At 29.1% G+C, this 17524-nt stretch overlaps 1 protein-coding gene across 1 annotated transcript in view; it reads left to right on the top strand.

Annotated features, from left to right (window-relative positions):
• LOC142327385 (fibrillin-1-like) overlaps nt 1–17524 on the top strand; it is a 339860-nt gene that overhangs the window by 124185 nt on the left and 198151 nt on the right. The window contains exons 15-16 of the mRNA XM_075370397.1: nt 862–1077; nt 3111–3307. Of these exons, the coding sequence (XP_075226512.1) occupies nt 862–1077; nt 3111–3307 (413 nt within the window). The remainder of the gene's footprint in view (nt 1–861; nt 1078–3110; nt 3308–17524) is intronic.

The raw sequence follows: 17524 nt of genomic DNA, 5'->3' as shown, positions 1-17524 counted from the left end.
AGTGCGCTTTTGGACAACAAAAAAAGGCTAAGCAATGTACTGAGCTTAATTACAAAGTTAAATTTTGCCCCAAACCTTACTATTGCTTTAAGAACATTGCTAACAACACCAATAACTGTTGCAATTGGCAAAAGGAATTTCTCTAAGTTAAAATTAATTAAGAACTTTTTATGTTTGACTACTACACAAAGTCGTCTTAATGGTTTAGTCATTTTGGAAATTGAGCATAAAATTGCTGATCAAGTAAATTTAAAAGATGTAATAAAAACATTGGCAGAACTGAAAGTGAGAAAAAAAAGTTTTTTGTGATTTTAACATTGTTGATGTTACCTTGTTTTATTTTCAAAATAATGGCATTTTTATTGTCTGTCCACTAATACACATTTCTAATAGCATATAAAAATGTAAAAAATTATATGTTTAGCAATTTGTGGCTAGATACAAATATTTCTTAATTAATTTTTAGTGTTTTGTACTGCTTGATTATCAGTATTATGTTATGTTACATGTTTCTTTCTAAATATATGTTTTTATTAAAATTTTAATAAAATGATTTGATTTTTATTGAAAATAAAAAATATTTCCTATATTTAAAAAAATATATATATTCTAAAGGAGCACAATTTGTCTTTTTGTCCAGGGCGACGTAACTGCTGGAGCCAGTACTGTCAAACTATACAAACATTAATCAGTTGCATGAAAATTATGCTGTTGCCTCTCAGTTATCATTCGTTAGTCTGGCTTTACTACAAACATATATTCATTCTTGTATTCTGTATTATAAAGCTATATCAGCTTCTCTAATTGCTGATTTATTTATAATACTGATTATTTTTTGTTTCTGATTTGTGCTTATTTCAGATTCAAGACGTGACCTTTGTTATTCTACTTATCGTGATGGCCAGTGTTTAAATCCATCTTCAACCCCAGTCACTAAGTCAAGTTGTTGTTGTTGTACTGTAATATTTGGACAACCGATGGGTTGGGGCACTCCATGTCAACCGTGCCCAATGCCAACCACTCCAGAATTCAATACCTTGTGTCCTCATGGTCCAGGAAAAACATACAGTGGAGATGGTAAAAAATAAAAATGAAATATTTAAATTGTACAGATTTTGTGTTATCTCACTTTTTTAATAATTTCATGCTTGCCATTCTTGGTCTTGGCTGATTATTTTGTAAAGTTTTTCAGAAGTAATTTTCCTGATCAAATACATCATGAAAACTTGGTGACTAGATTGAAATATCTGTAGCTTTATTATTGTTTGTATTTTACTAACTGACAAATTCACTTTTTTATTATAATAACCATAAGATTGAAAAATACAAAAAATTGATAAATTTTGTAAAAAAATGTGTGTGTGTGAATTTAGTAGAATAGATTTTTAAATTGTCCATATTTTCCTCTGTACTAATTAATTGAAAAGCAAAAACAAAATTCAGTAATCCACCACAGTATAGAACCAAATAAGAGCTCTTACCTTATTTTTTCATTTTTATTATTCTCCCTTACGTATCAATAACGCTTTCGAAGAATTCCTCAGCAGTTAATTAAAATTTCAAAATGTTATTAGCCTTTAGTGGCTAGATACAAGGATATTTAAAACATTTTAATTATTTGACTTTACATATTTTATGTATGTAATAACTTGGTATTTAACGTGTAATTTTGAAATTTTAATAATTATATATATTTATAAAAATTAAATTATTCTATCTTTGAATTATACTTGTTGATAAAGGTATTCATCAGAACACATTCTTTAAAAGAAAAAGAAAAAATTAAACAAATGCAAAACCTTATTTTGGTAGATTCTTTACTTAATGTTTTACTAATATATTGTTTTTAAAACAATTAAAAAACGATTTATCCAATTTCAAATATGCTTTTTTATGTAGTTAACATTCGTTTATTCACTTTGATCTAACGAAATGAGAACCTGATTTGATAGCATTACTGTTAAATGCCTCCACTGACTTAGATGCCATTCTTGAACTTGGCCTACAAGAAAATGCTGATTTGACAGCTTATATCTTTTTTTAACCATACAGTCACTCTTTTGTGTTTCGTTTAAGCTGTGGAATTTAATCACTTTCTGTTCAGAACATTGTCAGTGGTATAAGCAGACTGAAAAAAAGGTTTTTTGAAAGATGATGAAAACAAAGTGTGTCTGAAGACAATGAAAAAAATTGAATACTTTCAAATTTAACTCCTAAATCAGCCTGCTATGCCGGCTGAGAAAATAGGAGTTCCACAAAAACAGATTTTTGGTGTATTTTGAGATGATGTTTGACATTCAAATTACAACTGTAATATGCCATATAAAATCAGTTAAAGAGATGAAAATGTAATTTCTTATACAAGAGGCTTTGGATAACAATGATTTGCTCCATTTTGAATTTAGTGAATCAGCAAATTGTCATTTACATGTTAAAGTAAACCATCTTATTTATTTATGGAGGTACGGAAACCTTAATTTACACATCAAATAGGATCACTGAAGTTAATGTCTTTGGTGTCATATCCTTTGTAAAAATTTATGATCCTTTCTAATTTAAAAAAAAAAAAAAACATTGATTGTTCTTAATGATAAATATGCAGATCTGGTTATTTCCAAATAAAATGTAGATTCTGGTAATTACATTATTCAACAAAATGGTATGCCATCTGATTAGCATGTAAATGCTTGCTATCACCAGCATGGAATGCTTCCTCATTGTTACATTGGTTGTAGCAGATCAATTGTTAACTTGGTATAGCACATGTGCTCGTTTAACAAATAGAAGTCATGTAGAGAGTCCTTATTGGTGAGAACACTAATAAGGCTAATAGTTACTTACCAGTTTATAATTTGCAAACTTCAAAAATAAGGACATTGAAATCCAACTGATCATTCTGAATTCTGCAATAAAAGTTGACATTATATTGTGTGTGCGCGCGTGCGTGTAAAATAAGCATATACATATACACACTTATGCATCTGCACTCACACCTATATTTATTCATATAAAATAATTTTTCACTTTATTATTTAGTTTAGAATGTATGTTAACATTATGCTTACTTTATATTTATCACTGTTTTACAATACTGATTATTTTGTTTTAAGATATAAATGAGTGTGCTCAAAACCCAAATATGTGCCAGAATGGTGCATGTGAGAACTTGATGGGATCATATAGATGTATTTGTAATCCTGGTTATGAAGCTGATACTACCGGAAAAATATGTATAGATATTGATGAATGCAAAGATGAAATAGTTTGCAGTGGTGGTCAGTGTAAAAATACACCAGGTAGCTATCAGGTAATATTGTATTTAAAATTGCTTTATTTGCTGCAATTAGTGTTTTACAGCAATCCATAAAAAACCTTCAGGAAAGCATTCTACCAGTAAAATAAAGAAAAAAAATTCATATTATAGCTCTGAAAGTGCCCTATTAGCTGATGTTGATAGCTAAAATATTTTATCCAAATTTCTACTGTAAACTTAAAACACTATATTGCGATGTCAATCATGAATCAAATGGTGTGGCTTTATGCAATTTGATTCAAAGAATTTAAAAAGTTGAGTCCCAAAGCTGTGTCTGTTATTACTTGGCTCTTTTTTTTATAAAACTCTATAATCAACATGCATAAACATTCTCTTTAGATTTAGAATTAATAAACATTGTTAAATAACCAAAGTCTCAACAATAGATTGTGTATAGAATTTATTTTTAAGAATATGTAATAAAAGTAAACATTTTTAGCTTCCTCAGTCCTGGCATTGTCTACAGGAGATATAAACCATTATAATGGTTTTAATTTTTAGTAACTTTTTGAATGAGTTGGTAGTACTGGTATATAGTGTACAGTTTTAAAAAGATTGCAGCACACATCAGTTACACAGGTGAGTAGAGTAAACTTCACTTTCCTACAAGCAGTACAGTTTTTAAAAATGGTGTTCTACAGTGGCCAATGAAAATGATTACCTGTGGCTGGTAAGTTGTAAATAAAATATGTAATTACTTATATTCTCTATTTTTCTTGTTATATTTATTATAAGAATTAAAGAGTCTTGATATAATCATGATATTACAGATTACCCACAAAAAGGTTTTTTTCTAAGTTGCTTGTAGGCGACATTAGGTTCTAATGTTTATTTTAACGTAACCATTAAAACTGACAAAAATTTTTGTTTCCATATAATGAAAATGAAACAACTCTACATAATAAATTAAATAGAAGTTATAATTAATATTATTCAGTGATTGTCAATTTTAATTTTTTCCATTTTTTATTAAAAAAACTTAAGTTAGCATGACTAAATGTAAATGTAAGATTAAATGTAAATGTAAGAGATTATTATTATGTGATTTTGAATTATTTACTACATTTTTTAACAATCATTCTAGCTGTAATTTTCAGAAACTTTGAATTAGATAATTCAGAAATGATAATATTCAAAAAAATTATTAACAGTGATGTTAAAGTTCTACAATCTTAGCAATACTACTATTTCTTTCTATGAAATAATTTTGCATGAATATTTTTCTAGTGGTACCTTTTTTTTGTTACAGATAATGCTCATTTGGAGAAATTCATGTACGAGGTGCTTGGTACTTATACATCAGATGATGAAGATTGTGATGCTAGCTATTATGATAAACAAGATAGATGACTTGAAGATGGGAATATTGATACCGATAATGAATGTACTACATCTGAAAATGGCTCTGTCAAAGTATAAGTACAGCTGAAAGCCCACCACAAGGAAAAGGCTTCTTCTTGAAGAAAACTTTGGAATTTAATCTTCTCCCTTCTGGGCCAGAACATGTGGAGCCTCCTATGAATCCAGTTAACTTACCTCCTGAAGAATATCTCACCTACCTAAAGATAGGTACTTACTACATTACATTAAATTATTATATTAAGCAATTTCACAAATCAAAGATATTTAAGAGACACTGGAAGAAGCCTAAACTGTTAAAGGAATAAAAATATTTATTGGAGTAACTGTAGCCATGTCTTATCTCAGTTACCCAACACTTAGAAGAATGTAATTGCGGATAACATATCTAAGAACAGATATCTTTTAATACGTCATAATCTAAACATTTTAGATGACAATATTGTACTTCAGTAAATCAAGGACAGTGACAGTGACAAATTTTGGAAAATTTCACCCATTGTTGAATGTGTGTGTAATGGCTGCTGGCTAAATCCTTGCTCTCAAAGTATTTCAATTGATGAACAGATGTGTCCCTTTTGGAGACAGGTAGCTGCCAGGCAGTTTATTTCAAGTAAACCAAACCGTTGTGGTATAAATATTTTCATTGCTGCTGCTTCGGATTGATTCCACTACAATTTTTTATTTATCAAGGGAAGGGTCATTTGGCTGAAGATCCTAATAATATTGGGCATGATGTTGGAGAAAAGGCAGTTCTAAAGCTTATGGAAATTTTGCCATCCAGGGTCATACTTTATGTGGAAAGATTTTTCTACTTCTGCTGCCCTATTTGATATTTTGCATTTTCAGGCAGAATGTCAAGCAGTTGGTGTCATACAAAAGATAAGAATTCCTAAAGATAATAAATTAAAAGCTGACACTGTAATGCAAAAGGAGGTGACAGGATCTGTTGATCAGTCTGTATGTTGTGATGTTCAAGTTTGTATTATAAAATGGTTTGATAATTGGCTGTTCACATATATTTCAACTAAATGGAACTCAGCCTCAGGATCAATGATGCCGATGTTCAAAAAAAGACTCCATATATTTTTTGGTTTATTGACCTTCAGTGGTAGAAGTCATACAACAAATATGGAGGCATTGACTTTCTTGACAGAGTTATTAGCATGTATAGAATTAGAGCTAGAACTAGAAAGTGGACTATGAGATTAATATTTCACATGGTTGATCTGTCTATTGCAGCTTCATGGATTGAATATCAAATAGCTCTAAACACACGCCAATCTGTAGTTCTTGATTATATCCAGTTTAGAGTGCTTGAAGAATATTTAATTTATGTAGCTAATGATTTGAATAACAGAGAGGAAGAACTTGACATGGAATCAACACAAAAGCACCACACAGCCTTGGTTCCTCATCCTGCTGATCCACTTAGGACAAGAAATAATGATCACATGCCAGAATTCCCTACCCCTGCAACAAAAAACAGATGTCCACTACCTGGGTGTGGCTCATACTAACAGTATAAGAAACAGGTTCTTCATTCAGAGTATTTTTGTATCTATAAGAGAAAGGAAATTGTTTTCAGTTGTATCATTTAGTGTAATACGTTTCATATTTCAGTATTTTAATATTTGTAATTTTTTACTTTGATAATCTATTAGTATAGCTCTAGAATCCAAAATAAGAAATGTACGTTCTCAAATTAGAATTATTTTTAATTTTTTTATATTTTTTTCTCAATTTTTCTGAATAAATATATTTTATATTTTATAGTAGACTGTAATTGTCTTCTTATTGCAGATTTCCTTTGAAATGTCCAAAAAATAATGTATTCTCTCTTGTAAATAGCCAACAATTAAAATAAAATTCATTTAAGTTTTCGTAACGCTAGACCTGATGTCTCCTGCAGGAGACATTGTTTTTTTCAAAAATGGGTACTAACAAGATTTTTTGGGGCATTTTTACTTGTTAAAGAATGATAAATATGTTAGATTTTCAATAATTAGAGAAAACATAATCAAAAAATTCTTCAGGACTGAGCGGTTAATAAATAAACTTTTATTTAAAAGGAAACAGAAGAAAAAGTGAAGATATAATTTTAAATATAATTAGTCATGACTATTAGTGTTTAAAAGTATTTAAATTATTTATTTCAGATTCCTTAGACTCTGTTTAAATCTTCTTAATTGTTTACATAGAATCTAGTATGATGTGCAATATCAGCGGAAGTTCTGTGAATAATGTCACATTTTTAATTTTAATATTTATTTGAAAGTGAATAAATTGAATTTATAATATATTTTCTTGGATGCAACTACATAAATTCAATTTTATCTGTCAATGCCCGATTTAAAATTTACAGATGGAAAATGGTGAATGGTTTGCAAATGTGAGTTTCCCTCAATTATTGTATTTTCCATATTGTAGTGAATGATTTCCCACTCAAAATAAGATATTTTTGTGTTGAGATGATGGCTTATACTATTTAAATATTTTGCAGTTAAATAGTAGATTGTTCTAAAGGATATGCAATAGAACAATAACCATTGATGACCTCTTTGTAAATAGTGAAAATTGTTTTGTGATTTGGGAGCTCTTCACATTTGATTTGTTCATAATCATATTTTTTGGTGGGAATTTCCATTAGAAAACCCATAAATGAAATTCATATCTACATACTGGTTTTTTGAAAATTGGAAAGACTTCCTCAACTTATCTAGTATAAAAGAAACAAACCACATTTAATGTACAATTGATCATGACAGGTTTATGACTGTATTATGAATGAAGTAAACTGTCAAAGAGCTGTTAGATTTGAATTTAATTAGATACCACTGGTGTACCCACTGGGGTAGGTCTAGTGGTCTTCCCAGATCAGCTGATTTGAAAGTCGATAGTTCCAGAGTTCAGTTCCTAGTAAAGGCAGTTACTTTTATACGGATTTGAATACTAGATCATGGATACTGGTGTTGTTTGGTGGTTGGGTTTCAATTAACCACATATCTCAGGAATGGTCAAACTGAGACTGTACAAGACTAAACTTCATTTACACTCATACATATCATCCTCTTAAATAATACCTGAACAGTAATTTCTGGAGGCTAAGCAGGAAAAAGAAAATAAGATACCACTGGTGTGCAAGACACACATCATTATTAAAAAAAGGATATTATTTCAAAATGGTAATGAAAATGCATGATTTTATTTTTATGATTTTTTGAAAAATATGTGCAAATTATTGTAAATAATAATAAAGATAAAAAATTTAATTTTTGGCAATGAATTATAGGCCAATTTTTTTCAATAATTTCTTCATTCTTTGTTTTGTTAAATTTTCAATAATATATGTGGAGCAGCAGCATCTCAGCCTTTCTTCTGGAGGTCCTGGGTTTGAATGCTGGTCAGGCATGGCATTTTTCATACGGGACCACCCATTTCCATTATCATAAGGCAAGACAAATAAAATCGTAACGCATGCAAATTTCCATTCTCGTAAGGCAAAATGACCAAAGCAGTTGATGTCTATCTCCCAAAAGAAAAGTTTATTTCTAATGGTTACTTATTTTTTTATATTAATTTTTGTGAAATTTATTGGTAATTTTGTAATATTTATTTACTCCAGATTTAAAAGAGTGATTTATGAAAGTTGCTTATTTAGTTTAACAAAAAAAAAAAAAATTCTGGATACTTACAAACACAATTTTATAACTCAGTTGAACCAAATTTTTAAAATTCTTCAAGTGAAATTGAAAACAACAAAATTTTCCATGAAATTGTCATCCTCCAATTTGTGGTATGGTATTATATAACACTTGCAGGCATTTTAATCTGTCTAATAAAAAACCAGTAACTTTATTTAGAATTTATTTTTTGTGTATTGAGTTCAATACACTCTTGAGCTGTACGTTTAGAAACCATGTGTGCTTACTATAATTAAAAATAAAATGCTTTATTTATAACACAGATATATTTTTAAATATTATAAAAAACACTATAATTACCTTAATCTATATAAATAAAAATGTAAATGTTTGTTCAAAATCTTAAATCTCTGAAAGTTCTTCACTGATTGCTTTGAAATTTTGACACAACGTTGCATTGAAATATGTGCATGTTTTTATAAACCTAAGATGTCACACCTGTGACAGGTAAAAACATGCTTTTTTTTAAAAACAATGCTATCTGTTGGATGTAAAAGCAACACATGCTATATTAAATTAAATATTATATGATTCCATTTCAGTGTTTCTGATATGTGTCTGCTATAGACCAAAAAACTATTGGACCAATTTACGTCCGGGAAAAAGGGAAAATAAAAAAAGGTAAATGGGAAGAAGGGGAAAATGAAAAAAAGGAAATGGAAAAGGGAAAGAGAAATGGGAGAAGGAAAGTGAAAGGGATATTGGGAAAGGGAAGGGGATGTTGTAAAAATGAAAAGGGCGAAAGGGCAATGTGGAAAAGGGAAATGTTAAATTTTGTTCAAGTGAAACATTAAGTTCCATAATGTTCATTTTGTTAATGTTTTATCAAACTTTCAATTGTGTTCATTTAATCTATACATAAATACTCAAATCTAGCAATAGCGAAGCATTGCCGGGTCTGCTAGTACCAAATAGAATATTTACAGTTACATATGTTTTTCTTCCACATTGATTAGTATGTTCGTTGTTGAAGATCTGAGATGTTCTTTCCATAATGACCTGATTCTATTGGATTGAAAATTTGTGGACGACTATTTATCAAGTAAAACAATTAACTAATAGTGTGTGTGAAGCTGCCAGTTGTTTTATGAAGCCTTTCAAATGAAGGCAATAAAAAATTTGTTTAGATGGCTGTTAAATTCACACTGTAGTAGTAATTCATAAAAAAATAAATAACTATGACCAATTAAAAATAATTATGGTATTATTAAAAATATGGTACCATATTTGACAACCAACATACAGAAAGGACAATTGAGCACCTCCCCATATCCAGTTTTATATTTTGATAGACTGTTTTTTATCAAAATTTTTAATACAGTGTATTGAGTCGCTGCCATGTGCTGTTTGTATTTATAAATAGAAACAGACTTTATAAAAACAAACAGTCTTTATAAATAAAAAATTTCATTTTTTATTTTTAACTAATAAATTTATATTCATTTTTGTCTAACTCCACCTACATCTGAGTTTAGCAGTGCTTGTTAAAATTATTTAAAACAACATATTACATATAATTGCCAATCTAATATTGTATAATTTTTTAATAATCTACCCTTTTAAAAGTACTTGCACATTATCCTTTGATAGCTGTGATAGTCAAGTACTAATTTATTATCACATCTTATTTAAATCATCTAATTTTTGGTCAAAATACAACACACTCAAAATCTTTAAACACTTTCCAGGTCATTAAATTAACATTAAATGCAATGTAATATTATGGTAACAGTAAATAGATTGTAAAAGTGTACAATTTGATTAGTATTGAAAACTGTTATACAACAGAGATATTTATACCTGCCTCCACGATTTTTAAATAGTCAGTGAGCCATACATTAGAAAATTTAAAAAATTAAATTTTTTATTTCTTTTCATGTGTATGTCATTCATTTGTTTACCAGTAAGTGTCTTTTTCAATACTTAACTAGTTTCTTCAAAATCCTGCACCCAGACTTAAATGGGATGGCCTGATGGCACATATCATTTTGAATAATATTTAAATGGTATTAAAACAGGCATTTAAAGCTACCACCATTTTTGTAAAATTCTTTACAAACACACACTTCATCTTAAGAAATTGATCAACTCTCTACTGTAACTAAAAGCTACAGAAATAAGAAGCTGTTGTTACAAACTGTTAGTCAAGATTTTATATATTACTGGAAAAAGCTTTGTAAATAATCACTCATTTCAATGGTTTACAATATAAATTTCTTAGCAAATGTAATTTGGAGTTTTTGTATAATGCCCTTCAATTTATCTATTCTTTTCTGGTAAATTTCTCTAAGAAAGATTTATTTCCAGCATCTTTAAAAATAACTTTTATTGCTGAAATTCTGTTGAAAATTAATGTTACTATTTTCAGTTGATTAATTTCTCTTTATTTCTAAATTATCTGAAATTAATTTTAAATGAATTATTCTGTTCCTTAACATGTAATTATGGTGCATAAAAATTAATTTACATTTACAGTAGAAATTTGGGAAGTCCAGCAGCCATAGCTGGAAAACAGAATACATTCAGGCTAAATGAATTTTAAATATCTTATTTGTTTTGACCCATAGAATGCATTCCTGAAGTATGTCTAATTCTTCATAGGATTATATCCTATGAATATATATATATTTTTAATGAAACTAATCTTTATAAAATTCATATTATTCCTCTGTACTGTTAAATTACATTTAAATTCTATTAAATAAATTACTAGTACAGAATATTGACATAACGTATTTTACCCTAATTTTTCATAAAAGTACTTTCACAGAATATCCCGCATCCTCAGTCATGATTGAAATAATTCTATTAATGCATAATAAAAATAAAAATACTAAAATAATGAAAATTGCTTATTAATTTAAATGAATGCTGCTATCTGTTGCAGTTTTTATAAGACCAAGTCCCTCAAACATTGTCTGATGGTTTATCAGATTGAAATTATGCTTGCATTTATAAACAGTAGGTCTGAAAAGTTCCCGAACTAAATTTCTGTAGTAGATACAAGTAGCACCATCTCTCAGACAACCAAGGAACTATGTAGTACGATGTTTGACATGTGTGTGTACAAAATTTCATCACGTTTCGTCACTCCAGTCTTGAGTTATATTCGGCTGCATATGTTGTGTTCACGTGACCTTGTGTGAGCTCGCAACATGAAACAAAGAAACACGATAAAATTTTGTGTTCAACTTCAAAATATTTTGTTGAAATTTGTTGTATGATACAGCAAGCATTTGTTGATGAAGCCATCTCATACTACAATATATACGTGATGGAAGCGGTTTAAAGATGATACAGAGTCGTTGGATGAGACGAACAAAATGAGAGGCTGTTCATGACCCTTTAAGCCATAGCAGAAGAGCTAAACATTGGTAAAGATGCGGTACGTACAATTCTAACAGAAAAAATGAACCGCCAAAGGTGTGCTGTTGTTTCAGTCTACACTTCTTGACCGCAGAACAAAAACAGGTGCATCTTTCTTGCGCTCAAGACTGTTGAAACTGCCAATAGTGACCCGAATTTTTTGCAAATAGTTGTAACTGGAGATGAAAGCTGGTGCTTCATGTATGATCCACAAACGAATTGTCAATCTGCTGCTTGATTGAGTCCTGGAGCACAAAGACCGGCGAAAGTCAGACAGCAAAAATCAATAGTGTAAATGACGTTGATTGCATTCTTCAACTCAAAGGGCCTGATTCATCGTGAATTTGTCCTAACTGGTCAAATCATGAATTCTAAATTCTATTTGGAAGTAATGAAACGCCTGATGCATCACATTTGTCAAATCTGACTCGAGCATTAGGATCAGGGCAGTTGGACTCTTGCACGACAATGCCCTATGGTTGATGTAAGTAAATTTGTTTATCTTTAAATCTGTATTTTTATTTAATTTAGTTAGGGAACTTTTCAGATATACTGTGCATATGTAATATTTTTCTGATATATTTAATTTTATGTCATCTTTATTAATTTCCAATATTTCTAAATTTGTGTTAATATCATAAGTATAGTGTTTTGTTTATTAGATGATCTGCTACATTAGATAAACTTAATTTATTATTTTTTTAATATCTATAATGTTAAGAAATTTAGTTTTAAAGGATCTATTTGTTTTTTCTATACTACTCATATATCTTTATTGTAAGTTATAGTAAAGTTTTTAATGATTATTATTACTGTATAAATACTTTATATATATTTTTTCACCCTTTTGTCTCTTATTATGTTTAGGTTGTAAGGTAGTTTGTTTTGTTATTGTGTTTTGATAGTTGTTCTTTATAAATTTGATTAATTAAAATAGAATCTTATCCATTTTCAACCGCTATATGTTTTATAATGTTTATTTCATTATTTAACTTTTCTTTGTTATTATACGTGTTTCATTGTTCTATTAATCATATTTGTTATTTGTTAATTTTATGAGACCAAGGGTGATTTGTCTTTTTTTATCAATTGTTATATTATTATATAAGTGTGTAGGTTTTATATATATATGTCCTTTTTTATTTCAATATTGAGATTTAAATAATTTAACATTTTATTATTTTCTATTTCAAATGTGAATTTTAAATTTTCAGTAAAAGAATTTAATTTTTTAAATATTAATATTGTTTTTTTCGTGGTTACATATAATATTATATTAATACAACAATTCTTAAAAAATCACAAATAAACAATGTAAGTTAATAAACAGTGAAATCTAATAATATTAACAAATTAAATTCTTGCAATGAAAATTTAAAAGTGATACTTTTATTTTATTTATTTGATAATATATGTGTATTATTATTATTTGACATGTCTGAGCCCTGCCAGGACTACATGAGGCAATTTCGCTTATTGTGAGCTTGTTTTTCTTCTTTTTCTTTTTCTTCTTGGTTACGCAATGGAGTTTCATTTTTTGACTATGCCCTTGCTTTCTTTCTTCTGTCTACTTTGTACCAGTCCTCTTTTTCTCTTCCTTCTGGTTCACTTCCCCCTTCTATATTTTATGTTTGTAGATGTTTCTCTCATGGTGTAATTCCAGCTTTCTGTAGGTCTTTTTGGACTTCTGTGTTCCATGGGATGTTCATGATTGATTTCACTATTCTTCTGGTCAGGCATGTTGGTGGAAGCATCTTTATGTGTCTGTAAAATTTCAGCCTTCTCTTCTTCATGTCCTTCACAATGTTAAAAAGTTCTTTGGTTTCTTTTCTTGATCTTAGTTTGAAACCTTTCTCTATCATTTTTGGACCAAGGATTTTCCTTATTATTTTCCGTTCTTGTTTTTCAAAATTTTCTAGTTTCCCTTTCCTGTTCATTACCAGTGTTTCACAAACATATAAGACTTCGGGTTTTAATCACTGTATTATAGTGTCTGATCTTTGTTTGTTTGGATATGCATTTTTTGTTATAAATGTTTCCAGTTGTACAGATGCTCTCTTTAGTTTCTGTATCCTGAACTCCTGAGTTTCTTTCTCTCTCTCTGTGGTCTGCATGATTTCTCTTAAATATTTTAGCTGGTGCACCCTTATTTGTCTATATTTCGTGTTCATTTTTGACAGGGTTTGTTTTCTGTTTGATATAAATTCTGTTTTCTCCAAGGAAATTTGGAGCCCTACTTTTTCTATTACTTCTTTCAGTACTTCTATCTGTCTTTTGGCCGTTACAGAGTTATCTGTAAGTACTGCTAGATCGTTTCCAAATGCTAAACAGGCAATGTTTAATTGTCTTCCTGCATGTCCCCATTTTAGGGTGAAAACCTGTTTAGTATTCACCTATTTTGCGTTGCAATTGAGTTTATGTTCTTTCCAAGAGGTTCAAACAGGATTGTAGGTAACTTGCAGCAGAGAAATTTCTCTGTGATTTTTCACGTCAGTCGGTCTTCCTTTTTGTGCAGTGGGTGGATTAGAAAACATTTCCATTCTTCTAGTAATTCCTCTATTTCCCAGATGTTCATAAGAATTTGAGTTAATTTTGACAGTGTGTTCAGTCCAATTTCTTTTAATAGTTTTCCAGTAATTCCATCTTCTCCAGATGCCTTGCTTTTCAGTTTTTTGATGTGCCTCTTGATTTCTTTCACCATAAGTGGTGAGGAAGCTGGATTTCTTTTTTGAGGAATTTGTGCTGGGAATCTTTTTTGGTTCAGAACAGTTTAGTAATTCTTCGAAGTATCTTGCCATTTCTTCACAGTTTTCTTTGTTGTTGAGTGTTAGTTGTCTGTCTTTCTTACAGAAACATAGATTTTATCCCGGATTAAAATACGCTTGTACACACACCCACCCATATATATATATATATATATATATATATATATATATATAATGTGTGTGTGTATGTATGTTTATGTATATGTGTTGGTTTTTTTTAATAATATTCATGTCTATCTAATTTGTCATTGATTGTTGATGGAATTCTGATTCTAAATCATATGTAATATGATTACAAATATATATGAGCCTTGCAATTGTAAAATAAATAGGAATAACATTTATTTTAATTTTTAAATAACATAGTATTGTTGCGTGCTTCCGCGGCTCAATCAGGATATTGAGAGATTGACAATTTAGAATGTTAATGTACTTACAATTTATTGATTTAAATTGTTCATAATTACAACCAGAGAAATTAATAATAACAATAATGATAATAATAATAAGAAACAATTAATGAACACAAATATTAATATAGTATTATTATTATTTATTATATTATATATATAATATTAATATAGTATTCGGAGGTCCCAGGTTCGAATCCGGATCAAGCATGGTATTTTCACACATGCTACAATTCATTCATCTTATCCTGTGAAGCAAAACCTAACTGTGATCCTGGAGGTTAAAAAAAAATTAATGTAGTAATTACAATCACAATAATAATCAGGATAGTAATAGTAAACGATAATAATATTACGTCAATAATAACAGATCATATAATTAATACATAATATAGTACATGACATAAAACATAACATAATCAAAACAGTAAGCATGATATAAAAACAGAGCATAATCAACAAAGATAACACTCAAAATATTACACATCAAATAGTGATAAATGTCAATTGGTAAAAAATAAATACAGATTTCACACAAGACAGAGTTCAAAATAAATAATCGTTTGAAATTTATTCCCAGGTAGATAAATAGAAAATTAGACCCATTAACAAAAGAAACCACTATTCTTAACCCTTTTTCATCACTATATTGTCTCATATTATAAAACAATCATATAGTGTTCACTTGCAAATACCTTTGCTTTCTACCCTAACAGTTTATGAATGAAGTTTATTGTATTATTTCTTTCACTTATACACTTATAGTTTAACTGTAACTCACCGATAGTATTTCTTGTTTACTGGAATTACTTGTGGCGTCATCTTACTTGTATCGAACTGGAATCAAGACTCTCCTTGCTGGACTGACATCTCACAGACTCATACCTGTGACTCTTCTCACTGGACCGAGTAGTAACATCTTGCTGGACGGGTTCGCAGAACTCTGTCAAACCCACACAACTCGTTGCCTCTCCTTGCAGGACTGACATCGTAATACCTCGCAGACTGGTTCTAATAGAACTTTTTTAACTGGTCTTACCCTGACTATTTATACTGATAGCCTCTTTACCTGCCAGACCAGACCTAACTCAAATTATGAGAATAGTTGACTGAGGCGTTTATTCCCTTTTAAATTTGTTTAAAGAGCTTTATTTCAAATTTAGCTGTAATTTATTGTAGTATTTAATAACAAGAATTAAGTAGTTTTTTCATCCTGCCAAAAATATTAGAAGTTACATTACAGTTCATGTAACAGATTGTATAGAAATAATCATATTCTAAAATTATCTAAATTCAGATTTGTGTACACAAGATTTGAATATATACACATCTCAAAGGAATCATAATTCCAACTCAGGAAATAACCTATGATGTGATACATCATGATCTTAATTACCACCATTTTATTTATTTTATTTTGTTGTACAAACGCTTCCCTTGCTTCCTGAGCATTTTTTCCACTTATGAAATAATGCAAAATTAAGAAACACGCAGAACAGATTTCCTATAGTTATTTACCTAATGCGAATTCCTACAAAAATGTTAGGTGTAAATGAAAGCAAAGTTTGATTGAAAGTCAACAAATTGTATCTCGTGTTATCTCTATCTGCCTTGTGTAGAAATGAACTGAAAACTGAACGTTAAGGAACTCTCAAAATTTTGATTAACAACTTGATACCTGTATCATAATATGTGGCTTGTTTTCTATTGTTTAAAAATGCTCTTTAGTTGTAATACTACTTTCCTTATTTCATTAAACTTCAGCTTTTGAGTAAGTTTTTTTTTGCCTTAGCAATAAAAAGCCTTTGAAATGTCATACAAAACTAAGGAAGTGTATTTTTTATTTTTGAAGGGATGAAGCATGAGATATGACAAGATAATCAGTCAAGTTGCTGATTTACCTTTATTTGACCAAACTGATTAAATAATCACAATAATAGTGTTTTATTAGGGATTCTGTGACTTTGAAAAACCATACTGAAGAAATTGTTTTGAAATTATTTGCTTAGTTTATGTTTCTGGACTTATAAATTAGAATCGTTTTTGTTAGTTTCAATGCTGGTGGAAAGAAACCAGTTGCAAAGAAGCTACTCTAATATTTGACAAAAAAATTCACTGTGTTTACTTATTTCTTTAAGTGACTTTGTTTACAAAAACTTTTTCTGCTCTGTGATATTTTCAATTTTGAAATGACAGGAGTATAATTTGAATTTATTCTCTTCCATTAAAAATTATATTTGTTTGTTTTTTATTATTTTTGAAGAATTCAGTATTTGTTTACATCCCCTTTACTAACACACTTAGAGATGATTCAATTAATTCTTTTGGTATGTTCACAAAAGTTTTTAGAATCATTTAGTGTAATAATAAAAAAATATGGATTAAAATTTTTCAGCCATACATGTTTTCTGATATTTTTGGGTGAAACTAATATAAATGTCTATCTATACTATTTTTCAGTTATCAAAATAACTTTTCTATAAATTTTTCTATAAAATTTGAGTCAATTTAGCTTTTAAAACATGTATCAATGTTTCAGTTGTAACATCCAACTCCTTTGAATACCAATTACATTTGTGGGATTTATTAGAAATTTTGTTTTTAATT

This window comes from Lycorma delicatula, chromosome 1 (genome assembly GCF_047948215.1).
Source record: "Lycorma delicatula isolate Av1 chromosome 1, ASM4794821v1, whole genome shotgun sequence".
In the NCBI taxonomy this organism is placed as follows: domain Eukaryota; kingdom Metazoa; phylum Arthropoda; class Insecta; order Hemiptera; family Fulgoridae; genus Lycorma; species Lycorma delicatula.
This window is presented reverse-complemented; position numbering and strand designations above follow the sequence as displayed.